This window comes from Lithobates pipiens, unplaced genomic scaffold, assembly GCF_037356315.1.
Source record: "Lithobates pipiens isolate NorthernLeopardFrog02 unplaced genomic scaffold, aLitPip1_a1.2 Scaffold_18, whole genome shotgun sequence".
NCBI lineage: Eukaryota > Metazoa > Chordata > Amphibia > Anura > Ranidae > Lithobates > Lithobates pipiens.
Genome location: NW_027507758.1, coordinates 130,378,034 through 130,403,437, shown reverse-complemented (window position 1 = coordinate 130,403,437; position 25,404 = coordinate 130,378,034). Strand labels below are relative to the sequence as shown.

The 25,404-nt window shown below is 40.7% G+C and overlaps 1 protein-coding gene across 5 annotated transcripts in view; it reads right to left on the bottom strand.

The window, feature by feature from the left end:
- Positions 1-919: 919 nt before the first annotated feature.
- MERTK (MER proto-oncogene, tyrosine kinase) overlaps positions 920-25,404 on the bottom strand; it is a 171,038-nt gene continuing 146,553 nt past the window's right edge. For all 5 annotated transcript variants that reach the window (XM_077486112.1, XM_077486113.1, XM_077486115.1 and 2 more), the window contains 5 exons: positions 21,302-21,420; positions 16,593-16,702; positions 15,203-15,362; positions 6,527-6,663; positions 920-5,283 (listed from right to left, as the gene is read on the bottom strand). In XM_077486112.1, coding sequence (XP_077342238.1) covers positions 4,800-5,283; positions 6,527-6,663; positions 15,203-15,362; positions 16,593-16,702; positions 21,302-21,420 — 1,010 coding nt within the window. In that variant the 3' untranslated portion in view covers positions 920-4,799. The remainder of the gene's footprint in view (positions 5,284-6,526; positions 6,664-15,202; positions 15,363-16,592; positions 16,703-21,301; positions 21,421-25,404) is intronic.

Below are 25,404 nucleotides of genomic sequence, written 5' to 3'. Positions count from 1 at the left end.
AGTCATATGTGAGCGTGATTGTATATTCTTTTTAAAGTGGATTTTTACCATAAGTGAAAGTGAAAGTTCTCCATTCTTTTAGTAAACTGGACTGGCTGAACTACAGTAGAAGACCATTAGCACCCCATGTCCTACCGGTCAGGAGCCTTGCGCCCCAGGGGATCAGGGAGAGGTCCTGCCCCTTCAGGGAGTGGACAAACACACCCTTAAGTGTGTTTTACATGCACATTTTTTGTGCACTTAATGGTTTTTCCACTTTAGGTTTTTGCACCACCGTGGATTAAAAAAAAAAAATCGTACAGGTGGAATATTATGACAGACCCCAGTCATACCACCTGATAAAAGGTCACAGGGTAAATAAATAGAATTATGTCTACCCAGTTCAATCAAAATGTCCAAAGAAAATCACAGTGATCCCCAATAACAATTGGAAAACCCCCAATCAGGGCCGGTGCTAACACTAGGTAAACTAGGCAGCCTCCTAGGGCGCACTGGTGTTCCTACTCTCTTCTCTCTGCAGCAAGCAACTAAGTCTCAGTATCAGCAGGCAGCCGCTGCTCCATTCACACATAGTGTCAGCGGCGCAGCGGTGGTGGAGGCCTGTGTCCCGACTGCCAAATTAATGGAAGCAAGCAAACATTCATTGATGGGCACTATTAGGCTGCATTGATGGGCGCTGGTAGGCTGCATTGATGGGGGCAGATGAGGCTGCATTTGATGAGCGTTTCAATAAAAAGGTGGTGTATACATGGGCAGGACAAAAGGGGTGGGGCCAATGGGGGTGGCAGAATGAGGTTTTGCCTAGGGTGTCAAAAATCCTTGCACCAGCCCTGCCCCCAATGACAAACAGGCTTTTATCTAATTATTTTCTTTTTTAGACAATTGACATTTTTAGCTAATATTAAAAATACAAATAGAGTTACCAAATAGTTTCTTTATTTAAATCAAAGTTCTGAAGGAAAAACAGTGTGCCTTCCTGCTACATTTGTATCCATTACAAAAATATACATCTGAATTACTGGCTCATGGTGAACATGTTTTTGGACAGTTATGTGACTGACTGTGTAACCATTTTAGAGAAATGTGATTCATTTACACTTGTAGGGTTTGATATTCTTACATTTTCAGTGTGTTCATAGAGAAATGTGTTTTAATGGAATGAAAAAAATGTAATATTATATTTTATCCTCTTAAAAGGCTGGACGCATTTTAATATCTAGGATACGGTGCACAAATCTAGACATATTATAACAGTAATTTAATTCCATCTTTATATTCAAAGCTTCAACCCCAAACTTTCGTCATATTTCCTCCCTCTTTGAAGCCACCTTAAGGATATAAAGTATACATTAGTTATCACATTTACAGCTTTTTCCCAGAAGTCTGACTAAGATACAAGTCAGATCTCAGGCATCTCCTGCAACAAAAATTTCATTTTTGGTGATATACTTGGATATGGGACATGTCTAAAGGGATGCAGACCCAGCAGCTTCCCTTTTTTAATGCTCTGCAGCTGCCACAGCTGACTGATAATTATGAAACCACTCCCATTAGACCCACTCGGTACAGAGTCACATACAAACACACAGGAATTTCTTCAGAATAACAAAAGGCAGGAATCTGCAACAAAGGTTGTTATAATCCTTTCAATGTACATAGATCACCCAGAGGGGAGTTACCCTTTAAATATTTCTCCTCTTTGTATCCTTTGCTTGCAGTATCATAGAGGTCTCACAAACTCCTGTAGCTGAGTGGTAAACAGCAGCAGCGCCCCTACTATCAGACTGAAACATAGCCAGTGAGATACAAAGATTCTCATAGAAAATACATTTAGTTTAAAGCAGGACTCCAGGTGGATGTTGAACAGTCATTACACATACAGTATATATAGTACAACATATTACATAGTATTGGAATCCTCTATACAGCAGCACTTACAGTATGAGAGAGAGAGGCAGCACTGTGAGCCAATTAGGTTTGCTGATAAAGAAAAGGCTTCTGCAAGGAATAAGCAAACTGAGCAGAGAAAGTGGTGTGATCCTCCTGATTATATTGGGTGGCAGGGCTGTGCAGATAAATGGGCACATATACAAATTTGTTGGCAAGTAAAACTGCTTTTATATATATATATATATATATATATATATATACATATACAGGTATATATATATATATATATATATATATATATATATATATATATATATATATATATCAGTTGAGTATTTAGGTGTTTTTCTGAAGTTCAGCTTGAAACTCCTTCTGCAATACCAGAAATATAAGCTGCCAAAACTAAGTCCTCCTCTCCTCTATAGCCAAAGAAGCTGCCATTTCAGCCTTAGTTTGCACTGCAGTTGTAATGGTGCTTCACTTACAAGCACAAACAACTGTCACAGGTATTATTCACAATGTGCCTTGAACAAAACTGTTTTTGGAAACGCTTAGGCTGGGTTCACACATGTCTGGCTGCGGTTTGCAGTCCGGAGTCTGGTGCGTTTCTGTTCACCGTTTGAGGTGTGATTCAGGTGCGAATTTTTACATGAACCAGATCCAAACACACAGAGGACCCCTTTTCAAACCGCTGCCACCTGGACATGTGAGAACCGTCTCCACTGGAAGGCGATCACATTCACATGTTATGTGAATTGGATGCGGTTAAAAAATTATCCAATTCGCATGTATGTAAACCCAACCTTAAAGTGATGATAAACAGAGAAGTGTTAATTGCCATAATTCATTCACAAATATAATAAACCGCATTTATCGGCGTATAACACGCACTTTTTTCCCTCTTAAAATAGGGGGAAAATCACGGGTGCGTGTTATACGCTGACAGCATACCTCGGAGGGGAAGGGGGGGGGGGCGATTTTTATCAGAAATCACCGAGCCGTCCTCTTCTCTCCACTTGGCAGATGGCCACACAACAGGCTGCAGATGGGCACACAAAAAAGTTTTTTCCTGAAACTTCCCTCTTAAATTGGGGTGAGTGTTATACACCAATAAATACGGTATATCATGTCACTGTATTATTTTATTTCAAATCCTCAGGAATAAGTACCTTATTCCTGCAGTACTATTTTGTGGTCACATGATCCTTCCCTGTTCTTTGGCATCTGTAGGGAAAGATCCTTGGGAGGGGCTTCTATTGCTCTGCTGGTGCATGCTCTCTATAATATGAGTGTATGTCTGCACATCCCTGATTGGTGCTGTGCCTGTCACATGACTAAAAATAAAACAGTTTCAGAAAAGCAATTCAAAGTAAATTATGAATATCAAAAAAACTTTTATAGCTCATTATAAATCTTTATTGAACACCAACTGTGTATTTTTGTGCATTAATATGGTGTAGGCATAGTCAAAAGTGAGTGGCACTAGCTTTCATTTTGTTCAGATGGCATCTGCATCTAAGGCTCTTTTTTACTTTACAAGTATTAGCAATTACATTTGATATATTTAATACTGATTTATTTTAAAACTAAACTTTTTTTGTCAGTTTCTTAGTGAATGTAATCAATCAGCATACTATTTATTGTTTAGCAATAGGAGGACATGGAGGAGAAAGGAGGGAGTGTCATTTACCACTGTGTATACACCCACATGTGTGACTCTATAGTCATGTGGGCTGCACAGATAAGAAAAAGGAGGAAATGAAGAGCATTGAAGGGAACTGAAATTGAACATGCTCAATAGAGGACACTAGCTGGTCTACACAATCTCAGCCTGCAGTGGGGACACAGAGAAGATGGGAGGGACAGCTGAAGGCAGAATTAACAAAGTATATTTCACGCTACACAAAACAAATGCTTTTGTGGCTTTGTGAATATGAGCACTCTGTTATATAGCATGTAATGATTGTTTTTCAAAGTCTGGGTTTAATTACACTTTATGGTTTTAGTTCTACTTTAAGTTTTGTGCTCTGAAAAAAAAAACATAGGGGCTACAGGAGGGTTTCCATGTTTCTATATTGAGTTTGATCTCAAACAAACAGGATTTCCAGCATCTCTAACGCAACGCAAGTAAAGCTTTAACTGTAATGGGTACAAATGCCTGTGTTCCTGAATGTGTATTATCTGTACTTAATGCCATGAGGTTGATTGCATTTATAATGCTAACAATTCACTTGCACATTTTTTATCCAATAAAACCAAGACTGAGTTCATGACAATCTTTGGTGATGGATGGCTAATAATATACTGCAACTACCTTGCATTGGGGTTTATTTACTAAAGCTGGAGAGTGCAACCAGAACCAACCAACCAGCTTCTAGGTTTTATTGCCAAAGCTTAATTGAACAAGCTGAGTTTAGAAGCTGATTGGTTACCATGCACCGCTGCACCAGATTCTGATTGCTCCAGTTTTAGTAAATCTACCCTTTTGTCTTAGCCCCAGCCTATTTCACATTGCCTACACTTTTTATACAGAGCATTATACTGTTTGGGTTTTTCAAAGGCACAAACCTAATTCATTACAAATACTCCCTGTAGCCCTTATAATCATATATACACAATGAGTATTTACATCTCCTTTTTTCTGTTGTGTAAGAATCTATGTTTTACTCTACACACACACATATACATATATATATATATATATATATATATAAATTTTAAATACAAATGTCACATATTTTTCTCTGTACAGAACAATGAGTGGTATTTACAATGGTTTAATGCCAGAACATTTCTCCACAGGTAAAAAGTGGAAACTATGAATTAAGTATCCTTATTCAGGAAATAAGAGCAGCTGTGATTAAGTCTTTCTTAAGGGAGGACCAAATGTTCAGTATTAGATGAATGTTCTATACTGCAATTTCAGAGTCTTCTGCAGAATCATCTGCATAGAGAAGTTCCTCAGTCAATGAGTTACCATCCAGAAGGGTATCGCTCTCACACCATGGAGCTTTGTTTCGTGACAAACTGTCCTGTAATAGTGGAGCTCTGGCTTGTTCTGGCTCCCCGCCCTGCTCATCAGATGGTCCTTCCAAAATATATCGCTGTTCATCCATATGACTGCCATGGACCTCCACAATCACAACGGTAGCGTCAGATCCAGGAGTAATATGTACATACTGGGAATCCACATCAATTTGCATATCACTGATCTCTGGGTCTTGGGTCAGGATGGTGCTGTCTTCGGGAAAGCTGGTGTTAATATAAATGGCATCTTCCTTCTCTGCTCCAGGGGGCAATCCCTCAAGAAATTTCTGTAAATCATACTTTAATTCTGTGAATGTAGGTCTGTTAGCTGGGTCTGGTCTCCAGCAAATGTACATCAGTTCATACCTGGTTAAGAAAATAGAATATCACAGTTATTTTTCTTTGAATTGTTCATCTTGTCATAAAACCAGTAAACCTTTTAAGTCCACTATCTGTGAGACATAGTAGATCATCTATTTGTGCATCACTAACAGCAATTTCTAGTTTTGCTTGAGTTGTGAGTCGTAAAAGCACCAAAAACATGAATGCTCAGATCTCATGAATGTTTTGTATATGGAGGAGGGAAGGGTAAAGCATGGTTTATATGCTTCCGATAATCTCACCACTGGCTTATCATGGAGGAATCATCTAAGTATATTAATCAAATAAGACAGAATTGTTGCTTTATGTGGACATTGTACAATTACTTTTATTGCCATCCTATCTATCCGGCCCCATCCAATAAACCTGGCCTGTTTTCGGACCAGTTAGATCTTAAAAATTAGGTTACAGTATACTGTATGTAAAGTGAAATATCTGGGCCACCTGACCAATGCTGGGTTGTGTAAATTATGGAAACATGGGTATCAGTACCAATACTTATCAGATAAGTATTGGTGTTTCTATTAGAATCTGGTACTTTGACTATTGGGTCTATTTTTCAGACTCAGACTTACTGTATTTATTTAAAAAAAAAATCTTAAATGATTATAATTAACAATGACAGACTTTCAACATATGTGCCAGCACTATTATTATTTATAATGAGATTAATTATTAGTATTATTTAACTTATTATTTTTTAAATAATAATATGATTTATTTAAATTTTCAAGCAAATAAAATCCATGTCGTAACAAAAGCACAAATAAAATAGTTTTCGATGGAACATATTAGGGATTATTTGAATTACTCAGAATGCTTTTCAAGCTAAGAGACAAGAATCCTGGAAAGCTCAAGCCACCCCCCCCCCCCCCCCATATATTCCATCATAATAGCTGCATTTTGACCATTTGCATTTTAAATGCTTGAAGATTTAGAAAATAGAATAAAAAGAAGACCCCAGTGATGGCTTGTTTTCAAAGTCTGGAACTTGATCCTCCTTGGTATCTGCAGGTTAGTGCCGTTGTACAGGGCTGTAATTCATGGCGTGTGACCTAATTAGCAATGAAGCTGTTATGATTTAAAGGGATAGTAGGATATTTTTCTGAAAAGTCAGTCTTTTATACTGGTAAAGCTTTTCCTCTTGAAACAAACTGAACATTATATGCATTGAAACAAAAGTGTGCTGTAATTATATCCTTTTCGTTCTGCAGAATTCAGTACTTACAGCTCATCCAGGCAGTCTGCTGGCTGCTTTAACCTATGGCCCTGGAGTAAATAGTCATATATTTCATGGTTTTGGACCCCGGGATATGGAGTCATGCCTCTGGTTGCAATTTCCCACATTGTGATTCCGAACGCCCACTGGAGATAAAACACAAAAGATTGAAGATGATATTTCCAGAAGTCATGAATAAGTCCTTTCACTGTAAAGGTCAGTCCCCACTACCCCACTCATGTTGATCACAGAAACAACAATTAACATTGCAAAGGGTTTGGAAGTAACAAAGTAGAATGTTCCAGGAGATTATGTAAGAGTACAACATCCATACAGTATGACAAGCAACTGCATTTCTCTTAAATTGCACAGTGTGAAAATAATACATAAACTTATAAACCATTTGGCGTTTCTGGACTGGAAAAAAATCCCAATACAGCTTTAGATGCTCTAGCATCCATAAGGGTTATATATGATTGCCTAAAGGACATCTAAAAAAGCTTTGCGAGTTGAGAAGTTTTTCTTTTGTATGGAACACATAAATAGTTCTGCTTCAAAGCTAACAGGTGGAAAAACTACATTCATTAGAATGCCTTTATAAGTAAAAATATATAAGAAAAAAACCTCAAAGCAGGTATAAGCTTATTAATAAAACCATATTAACCAAAAAGAGGTATTGTTATCATTAGAAATAGTTCTATAACTTTATAAGTAATAAGCTAAAAAATATAGTTTCATGGTAGCAAAGGGACCCTGACAGACTTCACATGCAGTAAATGAAAATTGGATAATCTCTTTATTTTCAAAAGCTGTTAGAGGTAACAAACACATAGAAGTGCATGTAAAGTTAAACATGAAAAAAAACATAGGTAATAAAATCAAATATACACTGAGGGAAAAAAGTATTTGATCCCCTGCTGATTTTGTATGTTTGCCCGCTGACAAAGAAATGGTTAGGCTATAATTTTAATGATAGGTTTTTTTTTAACAATGAGAGACAGAAAAACAACAAAAATATCTAGAAAACACATTTAAAAAAAAGTTATAAATCGATTTGCATTTTAATGAGGGAAATAAGTATTTGATCGCCTGTCAATCAGCAAGGTTTTCGTCTCCCAGGTGTCTCCTATACAGGTAACGAGCTGAGATTAGGAGCACTCTCTTAAAGGGAGTGCTCCTAATCTCAGTGTCAGGTCACCTTAAGCCAGGTGACAGATGCACCATGTTGAGGTCAGGGGTGCACCACTAAGGTAGTGAACCCTATGGCTGACTTCTGCAGATAGAACTCTTGGTGGTTCAGGAAAGCAGTTCCATTGGAGCACCAACACAGATCCCACTGGGAGCTAAAGCATAAGATTCTGCTGGGCGCAGAGTCTAACTGCCATCAGGTGTTCACCAGAGCCTCTAGTGGTGAGAATGGACTGCGCTTCAACTGGCTTCAGGTCACAGCTCCAGGATCTCTCAGCTCACGCTAGGCTACTGGAGGATAGAGAGGAAGCAGCAGTCCAGGTTAACAAGGGACAGTCAGGAGATAAGCCAAAGGTTGGGGAAACTAGCAGACCAGGATAGACAATAAAACACTCCAAATTTCAGGGTAACAAGCAGGCAGGGATAGTCACAGAACAAGCCAAGATCAGTAAACAGAAACAGACATAGAGCACACAGAAAGAAGCACACAGAAAGCCAAACACACAATATTGTTTGGGCAAGGCAGGCTTGGACAGCACTGTGTTAAGTAGTGTGTCCTGTAGAGGCTAGGGTGGAGTCACGCTGAGGGAAGATTACTTAACCATGCAGGTGTGAGAGTGCAGGCCCTAAGGCTGATACACAGACCAGAAGTATGCAGAAAGACAGGGCATGATGGTATTACTGCAGATTCATAACACTCAGCTTGTTACCTGTATAAAAGGCACCTGTCCACACAAGCAATCAATCAGATTCCAATCTCTCCACCATGACCAAGACCAAAGAGCTGTCCAAGGATGTCAGGGACAAGATTGTAGACCTACAGCAGGCTGGAATGGGCTACAAGACCATCGCCAAGCAGCTTGTTGAAAGGGTGACAACAGTTGACGCAATTATTTGCAAACGGAAGAAACACTAAATAAATGTCAATCTCCCTGGGTCTCCACGCAAGATCTCAGCTTGTGGAGTTTCAATGATCATGAGAACGGTGAGGAATCAGCCCAGAACTACACAACAGAATCTTGTGAATGATCTCAAGGCAGCTGGGACCATAGTCACAAAAAAACAATTGGTAACACACTACGCCATGAAGGACTGAAACCCTACAGCGCCCGCAAGGTCCCCCTGCTCAAGGAAGTACATGTACAGGCTCGTCTGAAGTTTGCCAATGAACATCTGAATGATTCAGAGGAGAACTGGGTGAAACTGTTGTGGTCAGATGAGACCAAAATATCGCTCTTTGGCGTCAACCCAACTCGCCATGTTTGGAGTAGGAGGAATGACCCCAAGAACACCATCCCCATTGTTAAACATGGAGGTGGAAACATTATGCTTTGGGGGTGTTTTTCTGCTAAAGGGACAGGACAACTTCACCGCATCAAAGGCATAATGGACGGGGCCATGAACCTTCAAATCTTGGGTGAGAACCTCATTCCCTCACTGTGACCTGGAAAGTGTATGTGTGCCCCTCAGGCTAAGCTCTGGGGGGCAGAGTGAAAAACGTTGGGGCGTGGCCTGGTTGGAGTCCAGGCTGAGGTTGCCACTCCAATCGCCTCTCTAGGACAACTTACATGTGCGACTTCCAGAGGCCATCCCTCTTCTCCATTGAACCTCTTTCCCTCAGCCAGGGCATTTAAAATGGGTCGTGGATGGGTATTCCAGCATGACAATGACCCAAAACACACTGCCAAGGCAACAAAGGAGTGGCTCAAAAAGAAGCACATTAAGGACCTGGAGTGGCCTAGCCAGTCTCCAGACCTTAATCCCAAAGAAAATATGTGGAGGGAACTGATAGTTCAAGTTACCAAACATCAACCTCGAAACACTAATGACTTGGAGCAGATCTGCAAAGAGGAGTGGGACAAAATCCCTCCTAAAGTGTGTGCAAACCTGGTGACCAACTACAAGAAATGTCTGACCTCTGTGATTGCCAACAAGTGTTTTGCCACCAAGTACTAAGTCATGTTTTGCAAAGGGGTCAAATACTTATTTCACTCATTAAAATGCTAATTAATTTATAACTTTTTTGAAATGCGTCTTTATGGATTTTTTTGTTTTTTTTCTCTCTTTTGCTGTTAAAATAAACCTACCATTAAAATTATAGACTGATCATTTCTTTGTCAGCGGACAAATGTACAAAATCAGCAGGGGATCAAATACCTTTATCCCTCACTGTGTATAAGAGATGATGTATTCACAATGTACATTTGTTCTTGACGCAGAACTCATCTGTATCTAACCACCACAAACTGTGAGCCCTATTTATTTAATTTGTAATATTCAAAGCAAACTCGCCAATCCATCCAAGTCTCCATACTTTATTTTTTTGAGAAATCACTTCGAAAAACACTCCCCAACCCAGCAGCATTTCTAGCCGCAGCCATCTTAAGTAAGGGCAAATGATTCATGTAGCATTTACATGAATCCATCTGTCCTTAGCTCAGGAATGCAGGCAGGAGGGTGTGCTTAGCTGAGAAAGCCTTAATCAAGCAATAAAGCTAGGTCAACCTCTAACCTATTATTGGACAGCGAGGGAGCAGCAGCAGTTTACCCCCTGCTCCCTCCTCCTTGTCAGCACATGTGCATGCAGCACACCTTATTGGCTCCTAGTGCTGCCCCACATTAAATCTACTGTTGTGCAGAATATGACAAGAAGCTGATACCCCCATTTCAGGTATTTCTACTAGCTGCATTTTACAAGACATTTATATTTCTCTTAAGGGGTACATAGCTGCATTCATTGGTGTGTTATAATCTGTCTGATGTTCAGCTTTAAGATTTGAAAAAAAACCACTTCATGATACTGCGTACTAAGGCCAACCACCAAACGATGGCAATCTCCACATTGTATTATCATGTGTCCTGCTGAAGTCTGTAATGAGCTGGAAATTACATTTTCATTATTTAATTTTGGATATATTTAGAAATTAGGGAATAACAATCAGACACACAGCAAGAAATGAACGTAGAGCTTAATAATTATGAAATAATCATATTGTACTCAGAATTATAATAAACCAGCTTTAAGCTTAAAATAATGATGTATTTAAATGATGTAAGTATTTTACTAATAAAACTGTATTAATGAAACTGTACAGGGTATACTAGAATGTAAACCTATTATTCATTATTTTTATTCATCCATTTGAAATTACGTGACAGATGAATAAAGACAGCTGCATGTCAGGTTTGTCCCTCTTAGAAAAGAATCATGGACTACATTGTACTTGCAGTAGAATGTAAAAATGTTAAAGTTCAACACCACCTTGAAACCAGAAGCTAAGACTTGTCTATTAGGGATTATGGAAGGGAGTAGAATACCCGCTGTAACAAAGACATCTATACTGAGGTGCTTATACCAGGCCAGACGTCTAATTGCGTTGAATTTGCAGGCAAAGAGTCCCCCAGTACTACAAGCATGGGTAAACGCCATAAATTCCATAATTTGGTGTGAACGAGCAATGTTTATTAGACAAAATAATATAAAAAAATTTGGGGCGTTATGGAATCCATGGTTGAGAGATATGGGCTACCCCCTGGATGAGATAGTGGATGATAAGACTTAGCGAGTATCTACTCGGTCTGGGCTTGGTGTGGTTTGAGAATCCGATGATGTCCTCCGTTCCTGTCCCTGAAGGGATTTGCCATCTTCCTAGCCGGCCAGCCTGAATTGGACTGGCCGGAGGCGGTAGCACGTGTTCGAAGAATGGGGCTTTGGGGAGGGGGGAAGTCTAGTAGGCGGGTTAGGGATAATTAGCATGGGTTATATGATTACGCCTGTGTTTTTTGGTAAATTTTATGATGGAAGAATTTGTATTTCTTGCTGTTTTATATGATAATTTCTTATAATTATGTCGCATGTAAAAGAAAAATCTTTTTCAATAAAGAGTATTTAAATTAAAAAAAAAATGTTAAAGTGATTGTAAAGGTAAATAAAAAAAAATAACAAACATATCATACTTACCTCCACTGTGCAGCTCATTTTGCACAGAGTGGCCCCAAACCTGCTCTTCTGGGGTCCCCCAGCAGCTCTCGCGGCTCCTCCCCATAACTGATAACCGCTTCCCCATTTGGCGGTTACTTTGCGGGCGCGCTCCCGAGTCCAACAAAGAGGGTAAATGCAGGACTTGGCCCCGCCCCCCGGTGCTCGCATCATTGGATTTGATTGACAGCAGTGGGAGCCAATGGCTGGGCTGCTATCAATCTATCCAGTCAAGAGCCGAGAACTCCAGGCAGAGAGACAGCGCGTCCCCGTCGGGTAAAGTTCAAGGGTTCAAGTAAGTAAAATAGGGGGGCTGACAGGTGTTTTTTCACCTTAATGCATAGGATGCATTAAGGTGAAAAAACACGACAGTTTCCAGCCCCTTTAAGCTTTACCTAGGTTGCACTGCATAAACAAGAAATGTATGGGGGGGCTGTACATATGAAGAAATTATCCATATGGAGATTACTAGAAATTTTACCATGAACAGGAAATAAAGAAAATTAAAGCATTATTTTTCAGTGTTGGTAGATGTTGGAGAAATCAACTGACAGTTTGTTACATCTCTCAAGCACCCTATTGGTAAGACGTGCATCAAAATACCTGCATATGGCTATGTGGTCATTAGGAGGGTCTCCCACTCTTGCCTATTTGATTTTAATTCTATAGTAAGGGCAATGCAACATGAGCTGCTAGAATATGCAAAGCTGAGCAGGAATACTCAGGAACAGTGAGGAACTATCCAAGATATGCAACAAGCCAGGGGGTGTCTCAGCCCATTAGGCTCCACCTATGACTTAAAGTGGTTGTAAACCTTCACATATACCCAGTGAAGTGGCTGGCCTCAGGTGATATACAGAGATGAAGCAAATCCCCCGACATAGGTTGTACCTGTCTATCTTCAGCCATCTTTCCCCTATGTCCATGCAAAGTGCAGAATTTACACAGGATCTCTCAGCTCTAAAAAGCAGGGGGTGAAGGGCTGAAGTTACACTCAGTGAGGGGAGTTCTGAGTGCTAATTGGAGGGAAGAGACACCCCCCCCCCCCACCTTTCACACAGCAGAGTTGAGGGTGTCAGTCATCTGGAGATCCCTCCCCTCCACCTGGCTACTCCCACTCTGTCCTCCCTCCACCTGGCTGCTCCCACCCTGTCCTCCCCTCCACCTGGCTGCTCCCACCCTGTCCTCCCCTCCACCTGGCTGCTCCCACCCTGTCCTTCTCTCCACCTGGCTGCTCCCTTCCTTCCACCTGGCTGCTCCCACCCTGTCCTCCCTCCACCTGGCTGCTCCCTTCCTTCCACCTGGCTGCATCCACACTGTCCTTCCCTCCACCTGGCTGCATCCACCTTGTCCACGCCTCCTCCTGGCTGCTCCCACCCTGTCCTCCCCTCCACCTGGCTGCTCCCTCCCCTCCACCTGGCTGCATCCACTCTGTCCTTCCTTCCACCTGGCTGCATCCACCCTGTCCTTCCCTCCACCTGGCTGCATCCACCCTGTCCTCCTCTCCACCTGGCTGCTCCCACCCTGTCCACGTCTCTGCCTGGCTGCCCCCACCCTGTCCTCCTCTCCACCTGGCTGCTCCCACCCTGTCCTCCCTCCACCTGGCTGCACCCTTCCTTCCACCTGGCTACATCCACCCTGTCCTCCCCTCCACCTGGCTGCTCCCTCCCCTCCACCTGGCTGCATCCACCCTGTCCTCCCCTCCACCTGGCTGCATCCACCAATACTTTTTCAAGACACTGTGTATTTATATGTGTGTGTATATATGATTGCATTTTATAGTTGGCCCCCCTACTTTTGTCCCTGTCCCCCCATGTGCCCTCCAAAATATGAAATCTGGAGACACCACTCTCTCTCACTGCCCCCCTGCATCACTGCATTTCTGCATCTCAAAGAAGACTGCCTATACTGTGCAGGCACAGGCAGGAGAAAGATGACATCATCTCTCACTGCCCGCCCTCACTCTAGGACAACAGGGACACTGTCACTGGCCACTGGCAAGTGACAATCTCCATCTGGCGACAGGCAACTGTGGAAAGTGACAAGCTGCATCTGATAACAAGCAACGTAGCAAGTGACACGCTCAGGGCTCTCACTGATTCTGCATTATGGTGAATTGAACCATTCCATTTTATATTACAATGTAATAATAGAAATAATGCTCTTTAATCATTCTGACACCATATTAAACATGGTGCCGTGATGATTAAAGTGCCAACACCAGCCATTGCCCCTAAAAATTGCCAACAAAAATTTTGCCAGTGCCCCTCCCAAGATTAGACTCTGGATCTGCACATACTCCAGTTTTAGTAAATCTCCCCGTTAGTGCTCTGGATTGAGACAAGTAAATACTACACAGGGATATGCTTTGCTAATATTACATGTCTCTGAGGTTTACAACCACTTACAATCACTTTAAAGTAGAACTATGGCTTCCCATTGAAAGAAAAAGTATGTGGTGCATCATTTACACTTACTTATTTCTCTTTGTCCCCCAAAGTCTCACAAATACCCACTAAACCTGCCAGTCCACCTCATCCAGCTTCTTGTGATGAAGGGACAATGCTAGTGCACTGAATTCAAAGCACTGGGACCCCTGATGATGTTAGTTGTGACGAAACGGCCGTAGGGACTTTACGCATACACGCAGTGCGAGTGCGCAAATCGCTTTTTTGGAGATTAGCAGAGCCCTTTTATCTTTTTATCCTTGCAGGGAACATTTTTATGCATTGTGAACCTGTTGGTACCTTTTTTGAATAAATTAGTCAAAGGTATCTCTCCACTATTGGAGTCTTTTTTTCTCCTCATAACTTTTTGCGGAAATCCATTGGATGACCACATCCCACTGGTGGAAGGAAACGTCCATTGATGAACAGTGATCGTCTCCTGACAGAAGCGCCTTTGAAACCACTTTCCACAAACGTTGGCTGGTTACCTGTGAGGACAGTCTGTGGTACTTCAACAGCAAGCCTGCTGTTCTACTAAGCCTTATGTGACCCCCCCCGAACAAGGGTGGTCGCTGGCTTTTTGGTAAGCCTCCACTGCTTATTCCTAGGTGACTGGGCTGCACTAGTGGTGGAAAATTATTATTTGGATTTCATTTGTGAACACTTCTTTGTTGGATTTTTTCACCCATCAACTGGTTTTGCATTTGATACATGTGTTTGTTGCTCATGGATTGATCATATTAACACATATGGACTATTATGATGTTTTTTTTTTTATCACTTAATTATTTAGAATACTCCTCACGGTTTTTATTCATAATCACTTGCATTATGCGTTTATTACCCAGCGCTGCACTTTTTGTTTATTTATTTTACTGTATATCCTATATATTAAATTCTATGTTTACAGTCATTATTGGCATTGAAATATGTAATGTAGTACAGCATAAACAAAAATTCCGTACAGATAAAATCAGCATTGACAGTTGTGTGCAAACAGAAGCTGGGAATAATGATCAGGCATAGAATTGAGCATTTGCTACTGTCATTAGAAAAAATAAATTATCTTACCACGTCACTTTTGATTGTGTAGATGCGATCAGCAAGGCTTTCCACAGCAATCCACTTCACCGGCATCTTAGCAATACGTCCCTGACGGTAATAATCACCACTGTATATTTTTTTAGACAGCCCAAAGTCAGCGACACAGACAGTCATATCATTTCTCAACCTAGAAATCAAGAGAAGCCAACAAAAACTTTTAGCTAAGTGTAGCAAAGTCTCTAGCCTCCTCCAGTCTAATGAGAACCTTCAGGGCCAAAGATAGCCGACATCCTTCTGTATGTGGTGAGTTGTGAGGCATAGTGGGTGCAAGGTGGATACATTTATTAAAAGAGGTTTTATTTCTCTTATAAAGAGAAAATAGCTGGTGTGGGATGTGTAGAGGTGCTACTCAGTCCCCATTAGTATACACACATGGGACTTTTAAAGAGCACACCTCAAAACATACCAAGAAAAATTTATAAATGATTTATTCAACGCACATTTAAAAACAACATGTGATACAGAAAGAAAAAAATATATATTAAATGTCATTATATTGGTAAATTTTGCATTCATGTAATCATCCTTTCCATAAGATCTGGATTTGTCACAAAGATGACTGTCAGTAGTCTGGAATAGTTGTGCTAGGTCTCGATGCATTTCACGAGAAGAGTCTCGCTTCTTCTGGAGAAGCACAGATAGATACAATTTTATCAATTACATCTATCTGTGCTTCTCCCAAAAAAGCAAGACTCTTCTCGTGAAACGCATCGAGACCTAGCACAGCTATTCCAGACTACTGACAGTCATGAACTGTCAATGAATGCAAAATTTACCAATATAATGACATTTAATATATATTTTTTTTATGTATCACATGTTGTTTTTAAATGTGTGTTGAATAAATCATTTATACATTTTACTTGGTATTTTTTGGGTTGTGCTCTTTAAAAGTCCCATGGGCATTCTTTTTTATTTGTCGTGTGTGTTTTATTTCTCTTGACAGACCTTTTTATATTATGAAAGGAAAGTGGGTTAGAGCCAGGACACCCTTAAGCAGTTGCAATTTCAATTGGCAGACTCCGAGACACCACAAAATAATATTTGTTTCTGTATTCTCTAAAAGAGGTAGGTAGGGGGTGGAACCAAGGGATCATACTCAAAGGTGGGTAGGGGGTGGACCCAAGAGGTGATTTCAAAGGACGGGGTTCCTGCACCTATTCTGTGAGAAAAAAAGCTCTACTTATTTGTATTATTATGAGTCTGGTACCCAGATTTAGGAAGTTGCTGCTGGGAATCCCTGATTGTCCACAGAGGTTCAACTTAGCCTTCTTTATTACAACCTATTTTGGTTACACAAATATACTAGGCTGTATCTGAACAGAGGGGGCTGAGAAAGCTCAGTGTCATTACTTACATGCAGTTACGGGCGGCCAAGTCTCGGTGTAGGAAGTTTTTGTTGCTGAGGTACTCCATTCCAGTAGCAATGTCAATCATAAACTTAACCAGAGTTTGTAATGGCACATGCTAAAGTGAACGATAAGAACATCTTTAACCAACTGTATGTCGGTGGCAAAACAGCAATAATAAACCTAAACAAACATCTACCAAATTTTGGAAGAATTTGTTCAACAATGACATCTAAAAACACATTCCTAGATATCAACTGTTATGTTTTAGTGGTTGTGATGCAAGGTATGAATCATGTATAGTAAACATTTATGGTGACACTGTGCTTTTAGCAGCAAACGTTGCATTCATCTCTGCCTGAATCTTTAAGATGGCAGGATATTTGGAGTCATAGGATAACTTTGTCTTTTGTCCCATTGTGTTTAAGGGTTAAAGGGTCAGCCCACAAAAAATTGATAATTCAGTTTGCTAAAGATGGCCAATTGGCTAATTCAGCTTGCCAGATTTCACATACAACTGAAATTGCCTAATTTTACATCTCTGCCCATATATATATATATATATATATATATATATATATATATATATATATATATATATATATATATATATATGTGTGTGTATATGTATGTATATATACTTTTTCAAATGTTCGTACTGATCTCTACACTTATAGATCCTCCATTTGTACAGAACAAATTAGTCTGAATGGAACAGCAAAGCATCCACAGACCAGTTTATAGTGCTAGCAGTAGGTATTTAACCACTACAATACAGGGCACTTTCGCCCCCTTCCTTCCCAGCCCAATTTTCAGCTTTCATCGCTCTAGCGCTTTCAGTGACAATTGCGCGGTCGTGCTACACTGTACCCAAATGAAATTTTTATCATTTTGTTCGCACAAATAGAGATTTATTTTGGTGGTATTTATTCACGACTCCGTTTTTTTTTTTTTGCGATATAAGAGCAAAAAAGCGGAAATTTGGAAAAAAAACAATATTTTCTTTTTTCTATTTTAAAAGAAATCCAATAAAATCAAATTTTGTCATAAATTTAAGCCAAAATGTATTCTGCTACATGTTTTTGGTAAAAAAAATTCCGTTAAGTGTATAATAATTGGTTTGTGTGATCACGGACATATGTACGCAAATGATCATGTTCATATGTGTGCAGGTGATCACGTACATATTATTAGGGACATGTGTTTTTATTTTTTGGGGACATGTATGTTTTGGGGACATATGTGGGGACTGTGTTTACACTGTGTGGTGTGTTGTGTGTTTACACTAGACTGAAGATCAGTGAGTAAAAAGCTGTAAAAAACAGCTCATACTCACTGATCATCAGCCGGCTGCAGCAATCTGCTCTCCTCTCCTCAGCGATGACTTCTGTGTGAGGAGAGGAGGAGCCGATTGCCTAGCAACCGGCTGTTTGTTTACATCACATGACGGCCGTGATTGGACACGGCCGTCATGTGATCAGGAGGGCCAATCACAGAGCCCTCCTGCCGATCTGAGATGCACCGTGTCCCGGTGACACGGGCGCATCGGGATCGCGCCGCTGCGCGGGCACGCGCGCGCGCGATCCCGCTCCTCCTGATGGATGTTCCTGAACGTCCTATCAGGAGTAGACGGCTCCCACCCGGCCGTATATGTGCATTGGCCGGGTGGGAAGTGGTTAAGTTCATAAGTTGTGTAAAAAGACTGAGACTGGAGAGTGCAATATCTGGTGCAGCTCTGAATAGAAATCAATCAGCTTCCAGGTTTTATTTCTAAAGCTTAATTGAATGAGGCTGAAGTTAGAAGCTGATTGGCTACCGTGCACAGCTGCACCAGATTCTTAATGCCCCAGTTTTAGTAACTCTCCCCCATGTATTGGAAATAATGAATACATCTAAATTAAATATATGTGATGCATTTGTGTTTTATTTCTTGAGGTACAATGATGAAAATTGCTTAGCAATGCATACACAAGCTTTAAAGATGAGCCCGTACAAGATTTATTGACCGGTTGATAACAGCCGTCGCTGTTCTCATGTAGTTAAACCCCAAGCAGTTACCTGCAGATAGAGACGGTGTCAGAGTTTAAGCTCAGACTCCTATCCCTGACCGGATGTGGCTAAACACCTGTGTGAAGAAGGCCTAAGGGTTTGTGCTTATGAGAAAATGCAGTATGCTTTCAGCTGCATATAGCTCTCATTAAGGAATAACTAGAGCTGACTGCAGATTGTAAAAAAAAAAATTTATGCTGCACCAAGCTATCCCCAAAAGCCTGTGAACACATGCCCTTATTTTTGTAAGTAAAAAAAAAATGTAATGTGCAGTATTTACTATTGTATTTACTTCTGAGGTGCTGCAATTCAAAGAACATGAAACCAAAGAACTGTACCTGAAACTAGGGATTTAGCAAATGGTTACTTAACCCTACTTAATTTTTCAAAAATTGAAATGTTCAAGAACTGCACGGAGCAAGACCGAAGGGTAGGCGGAGTAAAGGCATGACAGAGGGCTGGGCAAGGATTGGCCAGTTCATTTTAGGGGGCGGAGCCTGAGCGTGGAGGAGAGCGCGCTCCACGCCCCAGCGTCAGTCGGCAAGAGAGAAGATTTCCACCCTCCCTCCCTTACATTATTTATTTCCATTTTATGTTTTTATTTCTTTTCTGGCAATTATTGGTTGGTGGGTTGTTAGCGCAAGGTGGTGCTCGCGGGGCATGGAGGGGTGCACAATGTTTGGATACATGGTGGTTCTTCTTGGGTTTGAGGTAGTTTCATATGGTGTTCCGATTTTAACTTATTTTCCTTTCAGGACTTAGTGCTGGATGTCGTAGCGGTGGTGGGTGTTGGTCGGTGCAGGCAAAGGAAGATAACCCCTCCCCACAGAGAATTGTTGATGCGGGACCCATTGGAGATATGGGCTCGCTGCTGATATGCCATATAGCGAGGGTCTATATGGTAACTGGTAATGGGGTGCACTGCGGTCAAGAGTTGGGATGTCTTTGAGCTAGCATGTCAGCTTGAGGCCTAGTTACAGTAATATCACCGCAGTGCCTGTTTGATCAATATGATAATGGGTGAGGAGGGGGAATGTCCTGTGGAAGACCAACGTGCTCAGTGTTAAGTTAAAAGGATGTTGTTATATTGTTGTTTTGGTTTACATGTTAACTATATTTTGATAATAAAGGGGCTGCTACGGCCACTAACTGCTCCAAAAAATGTGTGGTCTCTTTAATGGGAACGGGAATGGTATGTAGGTGGGCATTTAGAATGACAGCGCAGCACCAGCCATACTATAGTCATGTGCCTGTGCTGCCTGTTGAACACAGATAACTCAAAATAAAAACCCTGTATGAGCTCTACCAACACCAAAAACAAAAAACATGATAAGAATAAAAAGTTCAACACAGCCCACTGTGCAAATAATGTATCAAAAATGTCTCAAAAACACATGTATATAGAATAGCCAAGAGGATAAAACATATTCAAGCAAACGAGACAATCATGCAATATAAAAGCCCAATATCCACCATTCATTACCTCATCCAACAACCCTCTGATGCAGCCAGCCATGACCAGCAAAAGCGGTTAGGCTAGCATTCTCTCTGTCCACCTTGTCCCTGTGACCGGAGGATACAAATCATTGTTCATGCTTGGCAGACCTTGCTGGGAAATGGAACTCAATTGGCACTGAGGACCCCTTTATCTCCTACAATACCATAAGTACTTTTCTACACTATCTTGGAACTGCACTTCAGTTTAGGACTTTGTGTTCTGGGTTGCAATTGGTCCGGCAGGGACTGAGACTAGTAGCTTGCATGCAAGTCTATGCCTCCATTTTGAGGTGTCTAACAGTGAGTGGACGGCCCTTCCAGGTCATGGTTCATCATCTCATGGCGATATTTGTTATACACAAACCATGAATGTACTTTCCTGCTCAACATACCTCCTCTGAACCACTGTTGACCCACGGTGTCTTTTCAACTACCTTCGTACCTATTTCCGTTGCTATACCAAGGGACTACCACCCAATTCAGTTTACCAGTGTTCCTTTTCTTTTAAGATTTTGATCTGACTACCTCAGGATCTAACTCATGCTGGAAGCCAGCCCAGCTACCATTATTTAATCAATATGCATGCTTATTACTAATTTTTCCACATTGCTGCTATTTAGGATGATTATTGCCAATGTGCATTTATGTGTTATTGCCTTAGAAACTAACGGTCACTGGATGAGGGCACAATGGGCTGTGTTCAACTTTTTATTATCATGTTTTTTGTTTTTGGTGTTGGTAAAGCTCATACAGGGTTTTTATTTTGAGTTATCTATTATGTTTTTACCAAGAGCTCCCATCACATTTCTCTCCTCTTTCCCTTTCATACAGGGGTTTATACACATATACTGTACATATATATATAAATTTATATTAATAGACATTACTAGTCAGGATACTACACCTGGAGGGATTCTCATTAAATTTTTTTGCTTGGCTTGTTGAACACACCAAATACTCCCAGGTTGTAAAGCAAGTTTATCATGGCTGACCATTCATCTTGACCAGTAATAGGTTGACTCATTAACCAAACTGAATACATATCCAAATATTTATTAATCTGGGAGAAATTCCATACCTTCTGGCAAATAAGTATAATTTATTCTGAATAAATTATAACAATTGTTGAGGAAAGTTAGTCCATCCCAAAATAATGTTCTGTACAGTTTACCTGAGGACCAGATCCAATTCTGGAGGAGAGAAGAAAACTGTGCAAGTCTCCATATTCCATAAAGGGCAGAATAACCATGGGTTTGGGACTTCTTCTAGGACCCACTTCTAGGCAGACCCCTGAATTGGAAACATACAGAAAGCCTAATTTATCAAAGTCTTTCTAACTTGCTTTAGAATTTTTCTGCATGTTACGAGTTCAAACACACGAGCAATCTTCTGGTAGAAAAGACAATTTCTGTATATTTATATACAGTAAATTGAAAATACATGCTATCACATTTATTCATAAAGCCAGAAATAAAATTATCAATAAATGAATTAACTGGATGTTTGAATACTATTATATAAAACCCTCACAAAAACAGCAGTATGGATGGAATAATTAAAATAGCAGTAAAATATTATAAAAATAATTTTGTTTCCCCACATCTAGGATTGAATTGTGTACATTTGACGTTATTACATTTATGTGTGCATACGCTTAAGCTTTATATGTGGAGTGTGCTGTATTTGTATTTAGTAAATTTGAGGAAGCTAACCCCTCTGTTTACAACAAATTGGGCCTATAGCGTACTGCATTAGTCTCAACAGAATAGGTGCATAAATAAATAGAAGAAATATATATATCAGTTTCAGCATTGAGGCCATTTAGTTGGGAAAGAAAGGATGATGTAATTATATCGTCAGTCTGTAAAAATTGACTTTACCCTCAAAAATCTGATTTTCAGTCCGAGTTTTCACAGCTGCTGCCTTTGGGATTGTTATGCCCCATACACACGGTCAGACATTCCGACCACAAAATCCGTCTAATTTTTTCCGACCCCAAAATCCGTCAGATTTTTCCCGACGGATTTTGTCCGAAACTTGTCTTGCATACACACAGTCGCAAAAAGTTGTTGTAAAATCCGATCGTTCGGAACAAGGTGACATACAAAATGCACGACGGGACTACGTAGAGGCCAGTAGCCAATAGCTTTCCTCTCCAAATTTATTCTGAGCATGCGTGGCACTTTGTGGGTCGGAATTCTCTGCACGTGATTGGAAAAAGTCTGATCAGATTTTGTTGTCGGAAAAGTTTAGATCCAGCTCTCAAACTTTTTCCGTTGGAGATTCCCACAAAAAAAGTCCGATAGAGCCCACACACGATCGGATTTTCTGACAACATAATCCGATCTGACTTTTTCCGTCGGTAATTTCCATCCGTGTGTATTAGAATGCTGTGACATAAGAGAGTGGGAGCAATAAAGAGCTTACACGTCCCTCCATGCACAGGAATTGTTAGATCAAATTGCAAGACAAGCAAGGGCATGGTTCACTTTAAAGATGATCAATTCGTTTTCCATATGGCATGTTATGCTCTTTTATAAAATTAAAAGAGTTCTTTTTTATTCTTTCTAAAAATACCATTCAAGCTCGATTGCTTGTCCAGTTGTCTTGGATCATGTCATATAAAGGACAGAGGCAGCACTGACAGTGCATTACCAAAAGAGACCTAAAGTCAATGTGCTAACAAAGCAGGTTGGCTGAAACATTTGTACAGTTCATTTAAATTTGATATCCCCAACTCATAAAGGACAAACTCCAGCAAAGCAGCTAAAGGTAAAACTGCATACCTCCCAACTTTTTGAGATGAGAATGAGGCACACCTATCACAAAAGTATGTAGGCATAGGACACACCCCCTTGCCACGCCCCCTTAAAGGAGAATTGTACAAAAAACAAAATTGGATAAACCCACAAGTGCCTTTTTTACCACTACTATTCCTTTATTTTGGCTTTTGGAATTTACAAATACAGTAATTTAGAAATTGTATGAAGGATTTAGCACTGGGAAACACTTTTTGATAGATAAAAAGTGCATTTGAAATACAACTATATAGATCAGACCAAAATGAGGGACAAATGAGAAGGAATGAGGGACAGAGGGACATTGCTCCAAATCAGGGACAGTCCCTCGAAATCAGGGACAGTTGGGAGCTATGAAACTGCAGGAGATGTTTTTCCTACCAAAATATGTGTAAATATGTTCATTCTCTTGTGAGCTACTACACCTGCTGTGATTAATGGCTGCACAGCATAGCTGGAAAATTAAAACAAGCCATGCACAGTTCCCCTTCCTACCTACTCCTTCTTCCTCTGTCTAAAAATTGGCACCCGAGTTACACCCAGTTTTCGGTCATATATCAATGGGTCCTTATAACCTATTTGCAATCACAAACTCAGATGCAAGCGTCCGTGTTGGGAAAACGTTAAACTACATCCTATTTCAGTACTGGGAGCTGTCATTGCCTGCAGCTGTCACTGTGTAAAAAATACTACTAATAATAATAGTAATAATAATAATAACAAATAAAAGATTTGATTAAGAAGTATGGCTATATATATATATATATATATATATATATATATATTTTTTTTTATATATATATATATATATATATATATATATATATATATATATAAAATATTTATTTTCCCTACAGCTTTAGTGTAATGAAGTATGTCATGCATCATGCAGGCTGCTGAATCATGTAGACATCTGGGCAGGGTAACCAGTCCTCTTCCTGGCACTGAACTTTGGTACGGAGTGAGTTAAAAGCTTTGGGTCTTCAGGCTAAGCTCAGTTGAAGAAGCTCCTAGCTTGTACCCGCTCCCTAATCCCCTCTCCATCTCTCTCCACTGAACAGGCCCATGCATTTTTTTAAACTGAATATAACATGATTTCTGAATGAAAGAGAGTCGGATAAATGACAAGATTTTCTCCCACGTTCAAAGATCTGGTTACATGCAGTGTACAATGCACAGGCTTTTCAAAGAAAAAAAAAAAAAAAAAAAAAATATATATATATATATATATATATATTTCCTGACAGGCTCCATGGCAGCATACGTGTGGGTTAGCCCCGCCTCCATAATTACCCAATAGGACCTCTACTCCCATAAATCTTTGCTCCAAGCTGCTATCCGTGTTCCTTTTTTGTCCTCCTCCATAGGACAGGTGTTTCCTATCTGAAGAGATCTTCACTACGATCAAGTCGGCTGACTATCAAGCTTTTTGTTCCTCCGATAGGCCCTGTCTGTTAAGCATGGGTATGGAGTGTATGGCAGAGTAGCGCTGAAGACTTTGTTTATCCGAAGATAAGTGCGCACGGCTTATTACCTGCTATGTAAGGTGGCCATTATCTGCCCGGTGGATCGGTGGTGTGTGCTTGAACCTCTTCGGCCAGACGATCGTTGGTGGAGTGGTGAGCTGTAAAAATTCCGTTTTTCATGGCAGCAGTGTTTATGTGTTTTCTTTTCTACCTGTGTCTTTTCATATGCCAGCTGGTTCTTGTGTATAGGCGCTGACGCTTCCGCGTTCCAGCAGCCTTTCTCCCCCTGTTTCCGGGTCCAGCGCTGCGTTCTGCGCATGCGCAGACCCATATCCAAAGCGAGGCTTGGTTCCCGCGCATGCGCGCGGGCATCTCGCGTCTGACGCCGCTGATGACGTCATGGGCGCCATATTTAAAACACAGTGAGAGATGTCAGGATTTGGGAATGATTGCAGGAGATTCAGCGTCTTCCCGGGGCCATTCTCTGGTTGGTGTAAGGTAGGTTATGATCTGCTCTGATGTATTGTTGCTCCTGTGTTTTGTATGGCTGCTTATGAGGGTTTATTGTTGTTACAGTCAGCGTTTTTAGTCATGGATGCCTCACTGCCTACCAGTGACCTGCCCGCTTGTAACAGGTATGTGCATGGCTGGATTGCTGTGTATTTGTGGAGTATTCCTTAGCATTTGATACCAGCCTGGTCTGTATCTCTCTCTTTTCTTGTATATTTCCTTATAGCCCTTCTAGGTCTGAACCGCATTACAGTGCGCATAGTCGCAGTGGATCGTCAAAATCGCACCACCGCAAATCATCATCAAAGTCTGGTTACCGTAGGTCTTCCAGATCTGAACAACGCAGTGGTCACTCGCACTCAAGCAGAGGACCAGTTAATTCATGTTGGGGCTGTAAGATGCCCATCCCATCAGACAAATCGCTCTGTGATCATTGCTTCTCTAAAGTCGCAGATGAAAGAGATGGTGCGGATCAACGCTTAGAATCTATGGTGAGAAGG